The 21,871-nt window shown below is 49.8% G+C and overlaps 1 protein-coding gene across 1 annotated transcript; it reads right to left on the bottom strand.

The window, feature by feature from the left end:
• Positions 1–4,664: 4,664 nt before the first annotated feature.
• LOC134957246 (di-N-acetylchitobiase-like) lies at positions 4,665–21,543 on the bottom strand. Its single transcript, XM_063938958.1, has 7 exons — positions 21,309–21,543; positions 18,572–18,710; positions 17,799–18,007; positions 16,463–16,634; positions 8,497–8,594; positions 7,945–8,106; positions 4,665–5,023 (listed from the first exon to the last, which is right to left on the bottom strand). Exons 1-7 carry the CDS (start codon positions 21,438–21,440, stop codon positions 4,838–4,840), a joined length of 1,098 nt encoding a protein of 365 aa, XP_063795028.1. The 5' UTR covers positions 21,441–21,543; the 3' UTR covers positions 4,665–4,837.
• Between the last annotated feature and the right edge of the window lie 328 nt (positions 21,544–21,871).

Raw genomic sequence — 21,871 nt, 5'->3', positions numbered from 1 at the left:
CTGTGGATGTTACTGTGACTCGTACCACCTACCTGACCATTGCTGCAGACAGGCACACCCCATCATGGCAGCGGCATTCCCTGATGGCACTCTCTCAGCAGGATATTGCACCTTGCCACACCGCAGACATCGTTCAGGAATGAAGTGGGGAACATTACAGAGTTCAGAGTGGTGACATTGGGGTATATTCTGTTACTGTCAGATCCATTCTCACACGCATTTGTTGGAATGGATCGAACAAGCCCTATTCAATGAGCGGCCAAATCTGACTGTCGGATTTGGCGGTTCCCGGTGTAGCGTCCGTGTTGCTGCTGTCTGCAGCTCCCAGTGTGCGAGATCACAGGGAGCTGCTGGAGGGAGCCGCACATGACAACACTCAGCCGTGTAGCCCAGTGCCGGCTGGGGATTGCTGCCGGGAGAGAGGTGCCTGGCTGGGGGGACGCCTATCATAAGGTACCTGCCTGCCCGCCGCCCCGCTCCCCCGTCTCATCTCCTCAATCCGACTTTTTTTAAAGTCGGATTGAGATTGTCGGAAACAAGGACAGAACCTGTCGGATTTGGTCCTGTTTCAGATAGAAGCACGTGGATCGGTGGCTATTCCGCCGATCCACGTGCTTTTCCACAAGTCGAATTTCCCAACTTGTTGGAAAACTGAGGGGATTGAAAAGGTCGGAACCCCCGACGTACTGAAAATAACAAAACCGGCCATCTTTCCGACAAGACGGCAGGTTTCCACTTATAACTGAATATACCCCTTGGCCTCCATATTCCCTAGACCTCAATCCGATCGAGCATCTGTGGCAGTGGCGTAACTAGAAGTTTTTCTCCCCCAAGCCAAAAAATTCTTTGGCGCCCCCCCCCCCCCCCCATCCCCCATAATTGGCACTATTAAAGGGATAAGCATGCGCGCGCCTTCGGCGTGCTAGTCTTTGGAATGGGCGTGGCTTTGCATAAAGGGGCGTGGCATTGCAGGAAAAGACTACCTTATACCCCAGTTTTGCAACCTGCACGCCCAGACGTTAGCCACCACAGGAAAGAAAAATAATCCTGATTCATGCCCCTTACATTATTTGTCATTTTTCCTCCTTATAGTAATGCCCAGTATACATTATGCCACATACTGCAATGGCCCTTAGACATTATTCCACACACAATAATGCACATGACACAATATGCACACACCATAATGCCCCCAACACATTATGCACACACCATAATGCCTGTGACACATTATGCCACACCGTAATGCCTGTGACACATGACAACAGGAATCGCAATGCCCGTTATACATTATGCTACACACTGCAATGCCCCTGATACATTATAGCACATACAATGCCTGTGACACATTATGACATAAACTGCAATGACCCTGAGACATTATACCACAATGCCCGTGATATAGTATGCAACACACAGTAATGCCTGACACATTATGACACACACCGCAATGTCCGTGATACATTATGCCACACACTGCAATGACCCCGAGACATTATACCACATATCACAATGCCCGTGATATAGTATACCATACACCGTAATGCCGGTGACACATACCGCAATGCCCGTTATACCCTATGCCACACTGCAATGCCCCTGAGACATTATACCACAATGCCTGTGATATAGTATGCCACACACCGTAATGCCTGTGACACATTATGACACACACCGCAATATCCGTGATACATTATGCCACACACCGTAATGCCCATTACACATTAAGTCCTACAGAAAGGCTTCTAATTACTTTTAAAATTACCTGCTCGTTGCCAGGGGTTTCATGCTCTTGGTTCCATGCACGGTGCCAGGGGTTTTCATGCTCAGGGTGTCATGCTCGTTGCCAGGTGTTTCATGCACTGGGTGTCATGCTCGTTGCCAGGGGTTTCATGCACTGGGTGTCATGCTCGTTGGCAGGGGGTAGTGCTTGTTGCTAGGGCTGTGCTCCCAGTGCCACATATGTCCCCAGTGCCAGATATTCCCCCACGGTGCCAGGTACTCACATGCCTCCAGTGCCAAATATAGCCGCCGCCCCCCCCCCCCCCCCCCAGTGCCAGATATTCCCCCACGGTGCCAAGTACTCACATGCCCCCAGTGCCAAATATAGCCCCCCTCCAGTGCCACATATGCCCCCAGTGCCACATATTCCCCCACAGTGCCAAGTGCTCACGTGCCCCCAGTGCCAAATATAGCCCCCCCATGTGCCAGGTACACATACAGTGCCATATATGCCCCCTCAGTGCCCCCCCCAGTGCCATATATGCCCCCTCAGTGCCAGATATTCCCCCACAGTGCCAGGTGCTCACGTGTCCCCCAGTGCCAAATATAGCCCCCCCATGTGCCAGGTACACATACAGTGCCACATATGCCCCCTCAGTGCCCCCCCCAGTGCCATATATGCCCCCTCAGTGCCCCCCCCCCCCCGCGCGCCTCTCCTGTGTCCCTCCTGGGTCTCCGGCCGCGGGTCTGTTAAAGGAAGTGCCGGTTCGTGAGCCAATCAGAGCTCACGAACGGCACTTCCTTTATTAGACACGACGGAGACGCAGGAGGGACACGGGAGAGGCGCGCGCTGTGCCCTCCGTGTCCCTCCTTACAGCAGGGAGGGTTAGTGACAACAGATTGACATGCGGACGCTCGTCCGCATGTCAGTCTGCTCTAAATCAGTGGCTGCGCCCCCGCAGCCCCTAGCCCCCAAGCCACGGCGAGGGCTGCGGGGGCAGTAGTTACGCCACTGATCTGTGGGATGTGCTGGAAACACAAGTCCGAGCCATGGAGACCCCACCTCACAGGATGTGACAGATCTTCTACTGAACAGTCTTGGTGCCAGATACCACGGGACACTTTCCGAGGTGGAGTCCGTGGCTCAGCAGATCAGAGCTGCGTGGGTGGGGATCTACACAATATTAGGCAGGTGGTTTTAATGTTATGGCTGATGGGTGTAGATTGTAAGCTCCACTGGGGCAGGCACTGAGGTGAATGACTGATATAGTCTCTGTAACTCGCTGAGTAATACGTATGTTCTCTATAAACAATAATAGCGCAAAGAATGAGTCTGACAGCGACGGGCGCAGCCAGGTTCTGCACAAATAAGAAGCAATCACATTTGTAACAAATTTCTGGGTCTAAATGTCCCAATGGTCGTATCCAATTAGAGGGAGTTTTGATCGGCCGAAATTAGACCAGCAATCGCTCAAAAACACATGGGATCGGGGATAATCCATTGACCCCATGTGTTATCACGAATGATGCCTCAGGTGCCTCATAAGTGCCAGCACCGCTGCCAATAGGATACCGACCATACAGGAGCTATGTGTAAGGATTGTTCCAATTGTGTTAATAGTAAGCACAACTAGCATTTATGGTGTAAATGTTACAATGTTGTTGTTAAGTCTTTAGACTCCTTATGACAGAATTGTCCCTTGCAGGTTGCTGTAGTTACTTGCAGTGCAGGTTGCTGTAGTTACTTGCAGTGCAGGTTGCTGTTGTTACTTGCAGTGCAGGTTGCTGTAGTTACTTGCAGTTCTTGTGGAACCTTTAGGAACGTTAAGGACTCACCTACCTCAGTGTTTCCTAAACCCGGTCTTCAGGACCTACCTCGCCCCAGATAATAGTGAGGGCTCTGCTTGTGCACAGATGGCTAAATCATACTGAAGTAACACCTATGCCACCTGTGCTTGTGCATAGACCTCCTTAGTACCGGACTGTGAATGGGACACCAGGCCTGGGTAACACTGACTGAGGCCATACAGACGCCTTGGGGCATATTCAGTTATCCTCGTGGCTTACAGCTGTGAAAGATACATTGTGTTTGGCGCTCCAGCCCGATAGTACGCCACATATAAAGCCGTCTGTGGACGTCAGAGCGCTCAAAGGAACTTATACAGGGCCTAATGCAAACCCGCTCGCTGTGCTGCAAATTACACTGTCCTGCGATCAGATTGTCGCCACCCAGGGGGGAGTGAAAATTCACCCCGTGCAAGTGTGCGATCGCATGCGTACACAGTGCAGAAATTCCCCTCAGCGGACCGCTGCAAATCCGATCGCTTCACATGCACGATCAAATGTTTTTCCCATTCTGTGCAGTGTGCGCAGGCCAGGACTTACTCCTCCAGTGCGATGAGAACAGGCTGATTGGGGCCTGAGCGGACGTCACACACCCTCCCTATATATCAAGCTTACCCGAGGACTGGGAGATCAAACTGGTAAAACTCCAGGACAGGTTTACGGGATTTATACAAGTATTTGCAGCCAAGAATCTCCTTCTGAGAGAACGTGCAACTTCCTCCGCTTGTGCGTAACACCTGGGTCCTTTAATCTTCCCTACTGACCTCGTACCCTCTGCAGGACCTGCTCCCAAATGTGGCAGATTCAAAATCCCATCAGCTACCAGAAATGCTCCAATAGCAGACCGGAGGCACCTGGATATCCTGCACTGTCACCGGATCCACCTGCAGAACTGGTGCGTCCCAGCTACAAGGGAAGCTGCCCCCCTATGCAATCCTTGCAGAGAACAGAAGCCGCCGCTACATGCCGGCATTACCCAGAGACAGGAAGACACCGGGGAAGAGTGACCCATCTAATATGAAGCTTACACCTCGGTAATGGCTGCCATCAGGATACAGGTCTATGAGCACCAGATACAGACACTATGTACTCAGGAGTGTTGTTGGAGTAGACTTTATTGCATCATGTTGAAAAAAGCAAAAACAAAAAAATAAACAACCCATAGAAAATCTAGACGCACAGACCATGGCACACTGATTAAAGTCCAGAGTCTGCCCTCCAGCTCGGGGAATCCTTACTACCCGCCAAGCCTGGCGTCCCTGGACAGCAGTCACGGTAACAATGCCTTCCACATGTCTTTGGTTTGCTGCTGGGCTACAGGGTCACTGGAGTAATCCAGGAGGTCTCCATTCCACATACCAGTCCCTCGGAGTCCAAGTTTCTTGATATAAGCCGCCTTCAGGGAAATGCTCTGCGGGTCGTCGTACCAGACCTGGTGGATTTGCCCCTGCGAGTCCTGTTGGAAAAAGTCATTTATTTTTTTTAATTAAACTGTACGTGAGCGACAGAAGAGTCACAGGGGGTACAGCACAGAGTAGTTATAATTCTCCACTACCTGGTTATCACTAGTAACCCGCGAGCCAGGAGAAATACCGCTCTCACATCCCATCATACCCGGACCGAACGTAATAAATTCTGTATAAGCCGGACCTAACCACAGGACAGGACCCCCACATACAGGTGCAGGGCTGCATCACTGGTATATGTTTCATGTCACTTATCAGTCAGTGCTGCTACTTTCTGGACTTTCTCCGTCTCGGAATGAGGACGTACTGTAATATTATAATGACTCTCTGCCACGGTAATTACAGTGACATCACTTTGCTCCTGTCACTGTGTCCTGTCTGTAATATTATAATGACATCACTTTGTGCTCCTGTCACTGTGTCCTGTCTGTAATATTACAATGACTCGCTGCCACGGTAATTATAGTGATATCACTTTGCTCCTGTCACTGTGTCCTGTCTGTAATATTATAATGACTCGCTGCCACGGTAATTATAGTGACATCACTTTGTGCTCCTGTCACTATGTCCTGTCTGTAATATTATAATGACTCGCTGCCACGGTAATTACAGTGACATCACTTTGTGCTCCTGTCACTGTGTCCTGTCTGTAATATTATAATGACTCGCTGCCACGGTAATTATAGTGATATCACTTTGCTCCTGTCACTGTGTCCTGTCTGTAATATTATAATGACTCGCTGCCACGGTAATTATAGTGACATCACTTTGTGCTCCTGTCACTGTGTCCGGTCTGTAATATTATAATGACTCGCTGCCACGGTAATTATAGTGACATCACTTTGTGCTCCTGTCACTGTGTTCTGTCTGTAATATTATAATGACTCGCTGCCATGGTAATTGTAGTGACATCACTTTGTGCTTCTGTCACTGTGTCCTATCTGTAATATTATAATGACTCGCTGCCACAGTAATTATAGTGACATCACATTGTGCTCCTGTCACTATGTCCTGTCTGTAATATTATAATGACTCGCTGCCACGGTAATTATAGTGACATCACTTTGTGCTCCTGTCACTGTGTCCGGTCTGTAATATTATAATGACTCGCTGCCACGGTAATTATAGTGACATCACTTTGTGCTCCTGTCACTGTGTCCAGTCTGTAATATTATAATGACTTGCTGTCACGGTAATTATAGTGACATCACTTTGTGCTCCTGTCACTGTGTTCTGTCTGTAATATTATAATGACTCGCTGCCATGGTAATTATAGTGACATCACATTGTGCTCCTGTCACTGTGTTCTGTCTGTAATATTATAATGACTCGCTGCCACAGTAATTGTAGTGACATCACTTTGTGCTTCTGTCACTGTGTCCTATCTGTAATATTATAATGACTCGCTGCCACAGTAATTATAGTGACATCACATTGTGCTCCTGTCACTATGTCCTGTCTGTAATATTATAATGACTCGCTGCCACGGTAATTATAGTGACATCACATTGTGCTCCTGTCACTATGTCCTGTCTGTAATATTATAATGACTCGCTGCCACGGTAATTATAGTGACATCACATTGTGCTCCTGTCACTATGTCCTGTCTGTAATATTATAATGACTCGCTGCCACGGTAATTATAGTGACATCACATTGTGCTCCTGTCACTGTGTCCTGTCTGTAATATTATAATGACTCGCTGCCACGGTAATTATAGTGACATCACATTGTGCTCCTGTCACTGTGTCCTGTCTGTAATATTATAATGACATCACATTGTGCTTCTGTCACTGTGTCCTATCTGTAATATTATAATGACTCGCTGCCACGGTAATTATAATGACATCACATTGTGCTCCTGTCACTGTGTCCTGTCTGTAATATTACAATGACTCGCTGCCACAGTAATTATAGTGACATCACATTGTGCTCCTGTCACTGTGTCCTGTCTGTAATATTATAATGACTCGCTGCCACGGTAATTATAGTGACATCACATTGTGCTCCTGTCACTATGTCCTGTCTGTAATATTATAATGACTCGCTGCCACGGTAATTATAGTGACATCACATTGTGCTCCTGTCACTATGTCCTGTCTGTAATATTATAATGACTCGCTGCCACGGTAATTATAGTGACATCACATTGTGCTCCTGTCACTGTGTCCTGTCTGTAATATTATAATGACTCGCTGCCACGGTAATTATAGTGACATCACATTGTGCTCCTGTCACTGTGTTCTGTCTGTAATATTATAATGACTCGCTGCCACGGTAATTATAGTGACATCACATTGTGCTCCTGTCACTATGTCCTGTCTGTAATATTATAATGACTCGCTGCCACGGTAATTATAGTGACATCACATTGTGCTCCTGTCACTATGTCCTGTCTGTAATATTATAATGACTCGCTGCCACGGTAATTATAGTGACATCACATTGTGCTCCTGTCACTGTGTCCTGTCTGTAATATTATAATGACTCGCTGCCACGGTAATTATAGTGACATCACATTGTGCTCCTGTCACTATGTCCTGTCTGTAATATTATAATGACTCGCTGCCACGGTAATTATAGTGACATCACATTGTGCTCCTGTCACTGTGTCCTGTCTGTAATATTATAATGACATCACATTGTGCTCCTGTCACTGTGTCCTGTCTGTAATATTATAATGACTCGCTGCCACGGTAATTATAGTGACATCACATTGTGCTCCTGTCACTGTGTCCTGTCTGTAATATTATAATGACATCACATTGTGCTCCTGTCACTGTGTCCTGTCTGTAATATTATAATGACTCGCTGCCACGGTAATTATAGTGACATCACATTGTGCTCCTGTCACTGTGTTCTGTCTGTAAGGCTGTTATACAGTCTGTATAGAAAGTGTAACCGCACTAACCTTGTAATGATAATAGGGGGCGCTCTGCTCATCGTCCCATAGTCTCCCAGACAGCGAGCTGTTCAGCTGTTTCATAATCGTACGGTACGGCACCTGGCGGCCCACCGCATCGCTGCATTCAGCCCCCCGGAACGGCTTCTTCTCCAACGTGCACCGATTATCCTGAAGGGAATGGAGTCACAATTGCTGGTGAGAGGGCAACATTACTGTCCGTGTGTATGCAGAATGCATGTTTACGTGTAAAATACACGCATGCCAATATAAATGTCCATCTGCATGTACACACACCTAGGGCACGTGCGCTCTTGGACAGAGTTGTATAAAACAGATGTAGACAGCTCTGAGTGGCACCATGTGGTTACGGTGTGATAATGCTATACACAGATTATGGAGGCACCGTTTCTGTAATGTTACATACATCCCGTGGTATATAGCTGCATCACCCCACTGATAACGGAAGGGTCACAGTGCGGTACCAGGATTATATCTGCCTGCGCGGGACGCAGCCACCAATGTGTGCACACGCTCACCTGTGGGGGTAACAGTCATTACCTCTGACAGCTGGAGACAGGTGTAGTCGTAGCCGTACCAGGGGACGCCCATTACAAGCTTCTTAGGGGGGATTCCAGAATTAATAAACTCCTCATAACCTGCAAAACAACATGTAGTTTATTTGCAGGCAATTACAAAAGACAGACGGAACGTAATTACCGCAACTTGCAGCTGTAATCCTCCCAATGCTATCAGGAGATGGGGCATGTGTTCAATAAGTCAGCAGTTCTCCTAAATCCACATTTCCCCACGGATTATATTCTCATTGTGTTACATCCTTCAGAAATAGGTGCATTCTGATTTAATACATTAATAATTCCACCAGATGGAAATAAATGAATGTTCTATAGGACAGCGCTGTTCCTGTATTTATTAATGGAGGATCTGCTACGCGTCTGCACTGCTTTCCTTACAGAGTTCAAACTGGCTTGTTACCTGGCTTCCAGCTACGTCACCCTAGCACCTGTATGTGTAGCCGACCATTCAGTGGTAAGCTCCCATGGGGGAGGGACTGCCGCATGAATGATTAAATCATAGGCAAATGCAGGGTGGATTTCCAGATGCCCGGAAACCCCCCTTCTGTTGGCAAGTGGCTCAAATTATGACAACAATAGCAATGGTATAAAATACGATTACTAGAGCTGCCGCCACATCATGCAGTGTAAGAGACAAAGCAGAGCTGCTGCACATGCCCAGTGGTAGCAACTTCTTCTGCCCAGTTTGCTGTGTGTGTGAGGAACAGAAGCCCTCATTCCGAGTTGTTCGCTCACTAGCTGCTTTTAGCAGCATTGCACACGCTAAGCCGCCGCCCTCTGGGAGTGAATCTTAGCTTAGCAAAATTGCGAGCGAAAGGTTCTCAAAATTGCGAATAGAAATTTCTTTGCAGTTTCTGAGTAGCTCGAGACTTACTCTTCCAGTGCGATCAGTTCAGTCAGTTTCGTTCCTGGCTTGACGTCACAAACACACCCAGCGTTCGCCCAGACACTCCTCCGTTTCTCCAGCCACTCCTGCATTTTTCCCAGAAACGGCAGCGTTTTTTCACACACACCCATAAAACGGCCAGTTTCCGCCCAGAAACACCCACTTCCTGTCAATCACATTACGATCACCAGAACGAAGAAAACCTCGTAATGCCGTGAGTAAAATACCAAACTTCTTAGCAAATTTACTTGGCGCAGTCGCAGTGCGAACATTGCGCATGCGCAATTAGCGGAAAATCGCTGCGATGCGAAGAAAATTACCGAGCGAACAACTCGAAATGACCACCAGAGTCCTCATTCAGTGCACTGGACCAGAGAGCAGCTGCCAGGAAGAAGAGACAGGAGCCTTACCATGAGGTGGGAGAATGTGTGCTTAGAGTGCAGTACTGGTTCTATTATGTTTGTGTAATTATTATGGTATGTTTAACCTTTTCCTGACCACTTATACTGTTTTATTTAAATGTTAGATACAGCCTATACTAGAGACCTCTATAGTGTTAAATATTAATACTGTATTCCATACAGTATCCAGAGTATAAAAAACCCAATGTGTACATCAATGTCCGGGGTCGTTACTGGGTTCTGCTACCGCTCCCCAGACTCCCGCACTGGCTCCAATGTTCTGCAGACTGGGAGATTGTGGACTTCATTTGGAAACCCCCCTCTAGAAAGCCTGGGTTTGCCACTGTAAATACTCGCTGTCAGCTACCGCTACCACAACATAATAATAATAATAATAATAATAATAATAATAATAATAATAATAATAATATGCAGCCACTCTTCAAAATACTTTGTTTAGAACCACTGATTCTGCAGGTCCACAGCATCACATTACAGAGGAGTATAAACTAAACACAGTAAAAAAATAAAAATAAGATTTTAAACCTACCGGTAAATCCTTTTCTCTTAGTCCGTAGAGGATGCTGGGGACTCCAAAAGGACCATGGGGAATAGATGGGATCCACAGGAGACATGGGCACTTTAAGACTTTAAATGGGTGTGAACTGGCTCCTCCCTCTATGCCCCTCCTCCAGACCTCAGTTATAGGAACTGTGTCCAGAGGAGACGGACATTTCGAGGAAAAGGATTTTGTTAAACTAAGGGTGAGATACACACCAGCTCACACCACACCACACCACACGGTATACAACTAAAATCAGTTAACAGTGTGAACCAAAACAGATCAGCAATAGGCTGACCATAACGTAACATAACCTTTGTGTAACACAAGCAATAACTATATACAAGTTCTGCAGAAATATGTCCGCACTGGGACGGGCGCCCAGCATCCTCTACGGACTAAGAGAAAAGGATTTACCGGTAGGTATTAAAATCCTATTTTCTCCTTCGTCCTAGAGGATGCTGGGGACTCCAAAAGGACCATGGGGATTATACCAAAGCTCCAAACCGGGCAGGAGAGTGCGGATGACTCTGCAGCACCGATTGAGCAAACATGAGGTCCTCATCAGCCAGGGTATCAAACTTGTAGAACTTTGCAAAAGTGTTTGACCCCGACCAAGTAGCTGCTCGGCAAAGCTGTAATGCCGAGACGCCTCGGGTAGCTGCCCAAGATGAGCCCACCTTCCTAGTGGAGTGGGCTTTCACCGATTTCGGTAACGGCAATCCAGCCGTAGAATGAGCCTGCTGAATCGTATTACAGATCCAGCGCGCAATAGTCTGCTTAGAAGCAGGAGCGCCAACCTTGTTGGCCGCGTACAGGATAAACAGCGCCTTTGTTTTCCTAACCCGAGCCGTCCTGGCTACATAAATTTTCAAAGCTCTGACTACATCAAGAGACTTGGAATCAGCCAAGGCTTCCGTAGCCACAGGTACCACAATAGGTTGGTTCATGTGAAACGAAGAAACCACCTTTGGTAGAAATTGTTGACGGGTTCTCAGCTCCGCTCTATCCTCATGGAAAATCAGATAGGGGCTTTTGTGAGACAAAGCCGCCAATTCGGACACCCACCTTGCGGACGACAAGGCCAAAAGCATGACCACTTTCCAAGTGAGAAATTTCAACTCAACCTTTTGTAATGGTTCAAACCAATGTGATGTAAGAAACTGTAACACCACGTTAAGAACTTTTACGAAAGTCTGTACTTCTGGAAGTGAGGCTAATTCCTTTTGAAAGAAAATTGATAAAGCACACACCTGCACTTTAATGGAGCCTAACTTCAGGCCCGCATCCACACCTGCTTGTAAAAAATGGAGAAAACGCCCCAGCTGAAATTCTTCTGTAGGAGCCTTCTTGGATTCACACCAAGACACATTTTCTCCAAATACGGTGATAATGCTTCGCCGTTACCTCCTTTCTAGCTTTAAGTAGAGTGGGGATGACTTCCCCGGGAATACCCTTCCTAGCTAGGATTTGGCGTTCAACCACCATGCCGTCAAACGCAACCGCGGTAAGTCCTGGAACACGCACGGCCCTTGCTGTAATAGATCCACTCTCAGAGGAAGAGGCCAGGGATCTCCTGTGAGTAATTCCTGAAGATCCGGATACCAGGCCCTCCGTGGCCAATCTGGAACAACGAGTATCGCCTGAACCCTTGTTCTTCTTATGATCCTTAACACCTTTGGAATGAGTGGAAGTGGAGGGAACACATAGACCGACTGAAATACCCATGGTGTCACTAGTGCGTCCACGGCTATTGCTTGAGGGTCCCTCAACCTGGAACAATATGTCTGAAGCTTCTTGTTGAGACGAGACGCCATCATGTCTATTTGAGGAAGTCCCCAATGACTTGTCACTTCTGCAAAGACCTCTTGATGAAGACTCCACTCTCCTGGATGGAGATCGTGTCTTCTGAGGAAGTCTGCTTCCCAGTTGTCCACTCCTGGAATGAAGACCGCTGACAGAGCGCTTGCATGTTTTTCCGCCCAGCGAAGGATCTTGGTGGCCTCCGCCATCACCGCTCTGCTCTTTGTTCCGCCCTGGCGGTTTATGTGCGCCGCGGCCGTGATGTTGTCCGACTGAATCAGGACGGGCAGGTCGCGAAGAAGATGTTCCGCCTGCCGCAGGCCGTTGTAGGTGGCCCTTAACTCCAGCACGTTTATGTGCAGACAAGCTTCCTGGCCTGACCATTTTCCCTGGAAATTTTGTCCCTGTGTGACTGCTCCTCAACCTCGGAGACTCGCGTCCGTGGTCACCATAATCCAGTCTTGGATCCCGAACCTGCGACCCTCTAGAAGGTGAGAACTTTGGAGCCACCACAGGAGGAGAGAAACCCTGGCCCTGGGGGACAGACTTATCTTCCGGTGCATCTGCAGATGGGACCCGGACCACTTATCCAGCAGGTCCCACTGAAACGTTCTTGCATGGAACCTGCCAAACGGAATGGCCTCGTAGGCCGCCACCATTTTTTCCCAGCACTCGAGTGCAGTGATGAATCGACACTCTTGGCGGTTTCAGAAGTTCCTTGACTATTTTCTGGATTTCCTGAGCTTTTTCCAACGGGAGAAAAATCCTCTGCAGTTCGGTGTCCAGAATCATGCCCAAAAACGACAGCCGAGTTGTCGGAATCAGCTGCGACTTTGGCAAATTTAGGAGTCAGCCATGCTGTTGCAGCACTTGCAGGGAAAGCGCAACGTTTTTTTAATAACTGCTCCTGTGATCTCGCCTTTATCAGGAGATCGTCCAAGTACGGGATAATTGTGACCCCTTGCTTGCGCAGGAGCACCATCATTTCCGCCATTACCTTGGTGAAAATCCTCGGGGCCGTGGAAAGACCAAACGGCAACGTCTGAAATTTGTAGTGACAATCCTGAACAGCGAACCTCAGGTACGCCTGATGAGGAGGATAAATGGGGATATGTAGGTAAGCATCCTTTATGTCGACTGACACCATAAAATCCCCCCAATCCAGACTGGAGATCATTGCTCGGAGAGATTCCATCTTGAATTTGAAACTTTTCAAATACACATTGAGGGATTTTAAGTTCATCCGGCTTCGGGACCACAAACAGGCTTGAATAAAAACCTTCTCCCCGCTGTGACGGGGGTACCTCGACAATGACTCGCTGCTGACACAGTTTCTGTATTGCCGTACACACTACCTCTCTCTTTCCGGAAGAGAAGCTGGCAAGGCAGATTTGAAATATCGGTGCGGAGGCACGTCTTGAAACTCCAACTTGTATCCTTGGGTCACAATTTCCAGCACCCAAGGATCCAGGCCCGAGAAAACCCAGACCTGACTGAAGAGCTGAAGACGCGCCCCCACCAGTGCAGACTCCCACAGGGGAGCCCCAGCGTCATGCGGTGGATTTGGCAGAAGCCGGGGAGGACTTCTGCTCCAGGGAGCTTGCCACAGCCGGCGATCTTTTTCCTCTTCCCTTACCTCTCGCCGCAAGGAAGGATGACCCACGTCCTTTCCGGAATTTCTACGACCGAAAGGACTGCATCTGATATGGAGGAGTTTTCTTTTGCTGTGGAGGAACAAAAGGCAGAAAAGAGGACTTACCCGTGGTAGCTGTAGAAACCAGGTCCGCGAGGCCTTCACCAAACAAAACTCCACCCTTATAGGGCAGAGCCTCCATAGCCTTCTTAGAATCAGCATCACCATTCCATTGATGAGTCCACAACGCCCTCCTGGCCGAGACTGCCATGGCATTGGCTCTTGATCCCAAAAGGCCAATATCTCTCGCCGTCTCCTTTAGATAGACTGCAGCGTCCCTGATATGACCCAGAGTCAAAAGCACGCTATGCCGGTCCAGGGTGTCTATGTCAGATGACAAGTTATCTGCCCACTTTTCAATCGCGTTACTCACCCACGACGAAGCCACAGCTGGCCTGAGCAGCGTACCTGTCGTAACATAAATAGATTTCAAGGTAGCTTCCTGCCTACGATCAGCAGGATCCTTAAGGGTCGCCATTTCAGGAGACGGTAGTGCTACCTTCTTGGACAATCGCGCTAGAGCTTTGTCTACCGTGGGTGTGGCCTCCCATCTAACCCTATCCTGAGAAGGAAACGGGTATGCCATAGCAATCCTCCTGGGAATGTGCCACCTCTTGTCTGGCGTTTCCCAGGCTTTTTCAAAAAGGGCATTCAGTTCATGAGAGGGAGGAAACGTTACCTCCGGTTTCTTCCCCTTAAACATACTGGGGGTAATTCCAAGTTGATCGCAGCAGGATATTTTTTAGCAGTTGGGCAAAACCATGTGCACTGCAGGGGGGACAGATATAACAGAGATCAACTTGGAATTACCCCCACTGACCCTTGTCTCAGGGACAGCGGGGTCTTCCGTAATATGTAACACGTCTTTTATCGCCACCATCATATATTGAATACTCTTAGCCACTTTAGGATGCAACTTCGTATCATTATAGTCAACACCGGAGTCGGAATCCGTGTCGGTATCCGTGTCTGCTACCTGGGTAAATGAACGTTTTTGGGACCCTGAGGGGGTCTGAGTGTGTGGCCCCACGTCACCCATGGATTGTCTCCATGCTTGGTTCAGAGACTCAGATTTGTCTAACCTATTATGCAATAAAGCCACACTGCTATTCAACACATTCCATATCTCAACCCAATCAGAAGTCGGCGGTGCCAACGGAGTCACTCCTTCATTCTGTTCAGCTCCCATACGCACCTCCTCCTGGGAAGAGCATTCAGTTTCTGCCATGTCGATACACGCGTACCGACACCCCCAACCACACTGGGCTAAAGGGGACAGACCCACAGTAAGGCCTTTCAGAGAGACAGAGAGGGAGTTTACCAGCTCACACCCAGCGCCTCACCGGTCTGAAGAAAACAACAATGCCCCAGACCTATAAGCGCTTGTTATATACAAATAACCAACACCAAATTTATGTGCCCCCCCTTGTTTTTAGCACCCTGTTACCTGTGACAGCAGTGAAGGGCCAGGAGCAGCGTCTCTGCAGCAAGCTGTGGAGAGAAAATGGCGCTGGTCAGAGCTGAAGGACAAAGCCCCGCCCCCTACATGGGGCGCTTCGGTCCCGCTATTAATTATACTGGCGGGGGTCTCCTAACAGTGCCTATGCACTGTATATAGCTGCCAGTCCCTGCTTCTCTCCCCTCACTCCCACGATGCAGGGAGCCTGTAGCCAACAGTGCTCCCTGAAAATAATAAACCTAACAAAAAAGTATTTTTAGAGAAACTCAGGAGAGCTCCCCTGTGTGTGACCAGTCTCACTGGGCACAGAATCTAATTGGGGTCTGGGGGAGGGGCATAGAGGGAGGAGCCAGTTCACACCCATTCAAAGTCTTATAGTGTGCCCATGTCTCCTGCGGATCCCGTCTATACCCCATGGTGCATTTGGAGTCCCCAGCATCCTCTAGGACGAAGGAGGGGGGGAAAAAAAGACATACGGAAGATATAAAAAGTGAATTGCAGAAGTATAAAGAGAGCACGACACAAAGTACAGATTCTGAGCATATTAGCTGAACGTAGCAGAAGAACCCTCACCCCAATTGTAGCATAAACCCTAAAAAGCTACAAATGGGGGAGCCAGAGAGGGACAGACATTATAATATAATATAATATAATACATATATGTATGTATATAATAGGCAGTGTGTTGGGAAGGGTGACCTGTTGTCACCGGGGAGGGCGATCAGTTAGTGACATGGGAAGGGGGGAGCTCATATTTAGGACATATTAAGTTTGCGGCAGGTGTTGGGACATTCAGGTGGAGACAGCAGAGAGACAGACATGTGGGATAGGAAAGAGGGTGAGCAGTTGGGCGAGGAGAGAGAAGAGACGTATAGTATTAACTTCAAGACGTGTTCAGGGAAATAACACCGTAGTTACAACCAGAACACAGTCAGGCGCCATCCCCACAGCCGCTGCGATCACTGGGACGGGATGGAGATGAAGGAGAGACCGGCAAGACAGAAGTGTAAAGGATAGTTAATAACAATAAGTAACCCTTAGCAACTAATCCCTGACGGGTGGAGATTTGTACATGCCACCGTCTTATGAACTGCTACATAGCGATCAGGCTTGGCGCACTGACTGACCCGTTACGGTTTTGTTATACGGTGCATTGGCTCCAGCGATGCAGTCGCTCCAGATCTGGGATTGCTCGTCATATGACATCACAAACAGGAAGTCGCACAGGTCGGCTATACCGGTGTAGTTATAGCAACGAATGTCGACGCAGTTGGGAGACCATGCGACATCAAAGGTGACCTACAAGGGATGCAGTGCGCAATTCATGAGAACATCAGTCTACAGCACGGGAAACATCTACCATTAATGGAGACCTTATAATGACTCCAGCACCGCTATCTTATTATTATATTCGGTAGAACATTTGAGAGCAAAGCATCTGGAACCCGGTGGAAGAAGCGAAGTTGGAGGCTGTGACGTCACAGGACCCCTTCAGTCTGACAGGTCTTAGGGGAGTATTTACTAAGTGGCAATGGTCAGCGGATTGGACTACAGAATTTCAAACAAAAATATTAAATGTAAAACCAGGCGTGCTTTGTATTTATTTATTGTACAGCCTTTAGGCCTCATTCAGACCTGATCACAGCAGCAAAACTGTTCTCTAATGGGCAAAACCATGTGCACTGCAGGTGGGGCAGATGTAACGTGCAGAGAGAGTTATAGATTTGGGTGCGGTGTGTTCAAACTGAAATCTAAATTGCAGTGTAGAAATAAAGCAGCCAGTATTTACCCTGCACAGAAACAATATAACCCACCCAAATCTAACTCTCTCTGCACATGTTACATCTGCCCCACCTGCAGTGCAACATGGTTTTGCCCATTAGAGAACAATTTTGCTGCTCAATCTAGCACCGGCGATAGCGAAGCACGGGGCTGCGCATCGCTATCGCTGGGGGGCATACACACAGCAGATCAGTGCTCAAACTCTAAGCAATCTAGTCAGATTGCTTAGATTTTAAACACTGGGGCAGATGTATTAACCTGGAGAAGGCATAAGGAAGTGATAAACCAGTGATATGTGCAAGGTGATAAAGGCACCAGCCAATCAGCTTCAATATGTAAATTAACAGTTAGGATCTGATTGGCTGGTGCCTTTATCACCTTGCTTATATCACTGGTTTATCACTTCCTTATGCCTTCTCCAGGTTAATACATCTGCCCCACAGATCTCTGCGTGTGTACCCCCCTTTAGGTGTACTCCAATCAGATTAGAATAGAGGAGTCAGGTGCACCCTACTAGAGAGAATTACTAACCAGTGGTTACAGAGAGGCACGAGGCAATGCCATAAAGTGTTTGTGCCATTGCCATGACAGAGTCTCTCCTGTTGGTCATTGCACCAAGTACAGACAATACATTTACAGCGGAGACATCCGACGTGACGCTACACAGATCCTGTGCCTCACCTGAGATCCGGGGATTTCCCTGTGGAAAGCTTCTGTAGTCTCCTGCACCAAAGCCGTCAGAGCGTAATACTCCGGGCTATATAGGAGCACGGCCTGCTCTATGTCCAGGTTAATCCCGTCCAGGTACTGACTTTTCGCCAAGTTCACCTGCTGGGTGACCCAGGCAGACCTGTTCTGTGCATCCACAATATCCGGCAGAGGGACGTCTCCTATAGCAACGGAGCAGAAGAAGGATTTACACGACATAATAATACATCTGCTGCTTATAACCAATGGAGGCAGCCGGTCTGCAGGATGGACCACGGTGCATCCAAATGCAGCCCATCAGGTTGCTGTCCCGGGTTTGGGGGGCTCCACTACAACTGAATGGCTGGGCCCCAAAACCCCTCCGCTTCCCCCAAAATACCCTTGGGTTGTAGCTCACCGTGCAGACCCAGTAAATGCTGAATACAGGAGTGAAACCTTCAGCCATATATTATGTGAGGTGTATACATAGTGCAGCTGGGAACTAGGCCGCAGAGTGCTTTGGGCCCCCTTACACCCGTAGTGTGTCAAACACAAAATGTAAAAGCCCCCTCAGCGTCCCCTGTGCCCTATGCAGGAGCCTAGGCTGCCGTATGGATGACCAAGCGATGGCTCAGCCAATGCAGAGCGCTCGGCCTACGCCCATTCCCAGTGTCAGCAATCTACCTCCGTACTGTCACCCTATCACACAGACTGTTACTAGGACACACATGCTTCCTCTAGGTCTCGCCAGCAGAGAACACACTTACCCTTCAGGACTACTCTTGCGCCTTTGGCGTGAGCGAAGCACATGAGCTCCGGGTCATACGGGGCAAACAGCGCGACGGTGGTGACCACGGACCAGTCATAGTACTTCCAGTTTTTGCCTCTGGTGTAAAACACGTAGACCTGGAAACGACAACGCCACAGCTACCGTCAGCCCCATGGCGTCAGACTGCGGGCATAGGGTAATGATACATCTCCGGCACGGCACGCTATACGCACCAGGTCAGAGTATCAGGACGCAGCATACAACATACTATGGCGAGGAGCGCAGGATTTGGGGCCTAATTCAGATCTGATCGCTGTGGTGTGAAATCGCACAGCGGCCGATTATCGAATGCGCATGCGTATGCTCATAATGCACAGACGCGAGGCCAAACTGCTAAAAAATCCTGCGTCTTTTTTGATTGCTAGGCGTACGCAAGGTGATTAAAGAGGCCGTTTGTGGGTGGTAAGTGGCCGTTTTCTGGGAGTGTCAGGCAGAACGCAGGCGTGTCCAAGCGTTATCAGGCTGGATGTGTGACGTCTGCTCCGGCCCCGATCAGCCTGATTCTATTGCACTGTAGGGGGTAAGTCCTGGACTGCGCACACACACTGCAAAAGTCATTTCATGGTGAGTGCGCACGGCGTACAGAGACTTGCGCGGGGCGGGCATTCACTCTGTCTGGGCGGCGACTATCTGATCAGGTCTGGATTAGGAATTAATTACATACATCACAATTATCACACAGAGGTCAGAGACAGTCACACACTAACGGGAGTTACACAATACAACACGTACCAGGGACAAAGGTGAGAAGGAAACGGTTATTCCAGGTGATGGGACAACGCCAAACTACCCACAGGGCACATGAACATCCCCCGGGCTGGCAGTCAGGGGGGCAATGTAGATGTGGGGGGAGTAACACCAGGTGTGACCCTCATAGCTCTCCTCCGATACCTACATTGGGCTGACACCTCCCCTGCAGAGGAGACACGACCACTGCACGCTCTCTATGTGCTGCCAGGCGTCACCGCAATGCCCAGCTGCGCACATGTCGCCCGATTACAGGGTTGTCATTGCACCACTATGGACTGCGGGGAACACTCACACTAAGCCTGTGCCTCACACTCACACAGTGACACCCAGCCTGTGCCTCACACAGTGACACCCAGCCTGTGCCTCACACAGTGACACCCAGCCTGTGCCTCACACAGCGACACCCAGCCTGTGCCTCACACAGCGACACCCAGCCTGTGCCTCACACAGCGACACCCAGCCTGTGCCTCACACAGCGACACCCAGCCTGTGCCTCACACAGCGACACCCAGCCTGTGCCTCACACAGCGACACCCAGCCTGTGCCTCACACAGCGACACCCAGCCTGTGCCTCACACAGCGACACCCAGCCTGTGCCTCACACAGCGACACCCAGCCTGTGCCTCACACAGTGACAACCAGCCTGTGCCTCACATTCACACCCAGCCTGTGCCTCACACAGTGACACCCAGCCTGTGCCTCACACAGTGACACCCAGCCTGTGCCTCACAATCGCACACAGTGACACCCAGCCTGTACCTCACACTCAGCCTGTGCCTCACACAGTGACACCCAGCCAGTGCCTCACACAGTGACACCCAGCCTGTGCCTCACACAGTGACACCCAGCCTGTGCCTCACACAGTGACACCCAGCCTGTGCCTCACACAGTGACACCCAGCCTGTGCCTCACACAGTGACACCCAGCCTGTGCCTCACACAGTGACACCCAGCCTGTGCCTCACACAGTGACACCCAGCCTGTGCCTCACAATCGCACACAGTGACACCCAGCCTGTGCCTCACACTCACAGTGACACCCAGCCTGTGCCTCACACAGTGACACCCAGCCTGTACCTCACACTCACACCCAGCCTGTGCCTCACAGTGACACCCAGCCTGTGCCTCACACTCCCACCCAGCCTGTGCCTCACACAGTGACACCCAGCCTGTGCCTCACACAGTGACACCCAGCCTGTGCCTCACACAGTGACACCCAGCCTGTGCCTCACAATCACACACAGTGACACCCAGCCTGTGCCTCACACTCACACAGTGACACCCAACCTGTGCCTCACACTCACACAGTGACACCCAGCCTGTGCCTCACACAGTGACACCCAGCCTGTGCCTCACACTCACAGTGACACCCAGCCTGTACCTCACACAGTGACACCCAGCCTGTGCCTCACACTCACACAGTGACACCCAGCCTGTACCTCACACTCACACCCAGCCTGTGCCTCACACTCACACCCAGCCTGTGCCTCACACTCACACAATGACACCCAGCCTGTGCCTCACACTCACACAATGACACCCAGCCTGTGCCTCACACTCACACATAACACCCAGCCTGTGCCTCACACTCACACAGTGACACCCAGCCTGTACCTCACACTCACACCCAGCCTGTGCCTCACACTCACACCCAGCCTGTGCCTCACACTCACACAATGACACCCAGCCTGTGCCTCACACTCACACAATGACACCCAGCCTGTGCCTCACACTCACACATAACACCCAGCCTGTGCCTCACACTCACACAGTGACACCCAGCCTGTACCTCACACTCACACCCAGCCTGTGCCTCACACTCACACCCAGCCTGTGCCTCACACTCACACAATGACACCCAGCCTGTGCCTCACACTCACACAGTGACACCCAGCCTGTGCCTCACACAGTGACACCCAGCCTGTACCTCGGGGTCCCGGGTTTGTGTGATGGGCTGACAGAGAGCGGGCTCTGAGCAGGGACAGGCGGCAGCAGCAGCACACACCGAGGTGACGAGGAGGAGACTTAGGACCCAGCAGCCGCCTCCAGAGACCCCCATCCTCCAGGCTCCCTGCACAGTGGCGGGCCTGCGGCCAGGAGACTGCACGGACTGTCGGGGGGAGGGGTTATATGAGGAGGGGGCGGGGTTATACAGGACAGTGACCGCCCGCACCAGCAGGGGAGGAGAGGTTATAGAGGGAGGGGGCGGGGTTATACAGGGCAGTGACCGCCCGCACTAGCAGAGGAGGAGGACTTATAGAGGGAGGGGGAGGGGTTATACATGAGAGTGACCGCCTGCAAATGTAGGGAAGGAGGGGTTATAGTAGGAGGGGGCGGGATTTTATAGGAGACTGACAGCACACACAGCTCAGGTAGGAGAATTGAATGCTGAGGGGGAGGGGTTACACAGGAGAGTGACAGCACCGACTCCAGGCAGGACAGAGGGGGAGGAGTTATAGATGATTGACAGCCAAGCTGCAGGTTACAGGT

This window comes from Pseudophryne corroboree, chromosome 9 (genome assembly GCF_028390025.1).
Source record: "Pseudophryne corroboree isolate aPseCor3 chromosome 9, aPseCor3.hap2, whole genome shotgun sequence".
Lineage (NCBI taxonomy): Eukaryota > Metazoa > Chordata > Amphibia > Anura > Myobatrachidae > Pseudophryne > Pseudophryne corroboree.
Note: the sequence above shows the minus strand (reverse complement) of the source record. Positions and strands in the feature narration are given on the sequence as shown.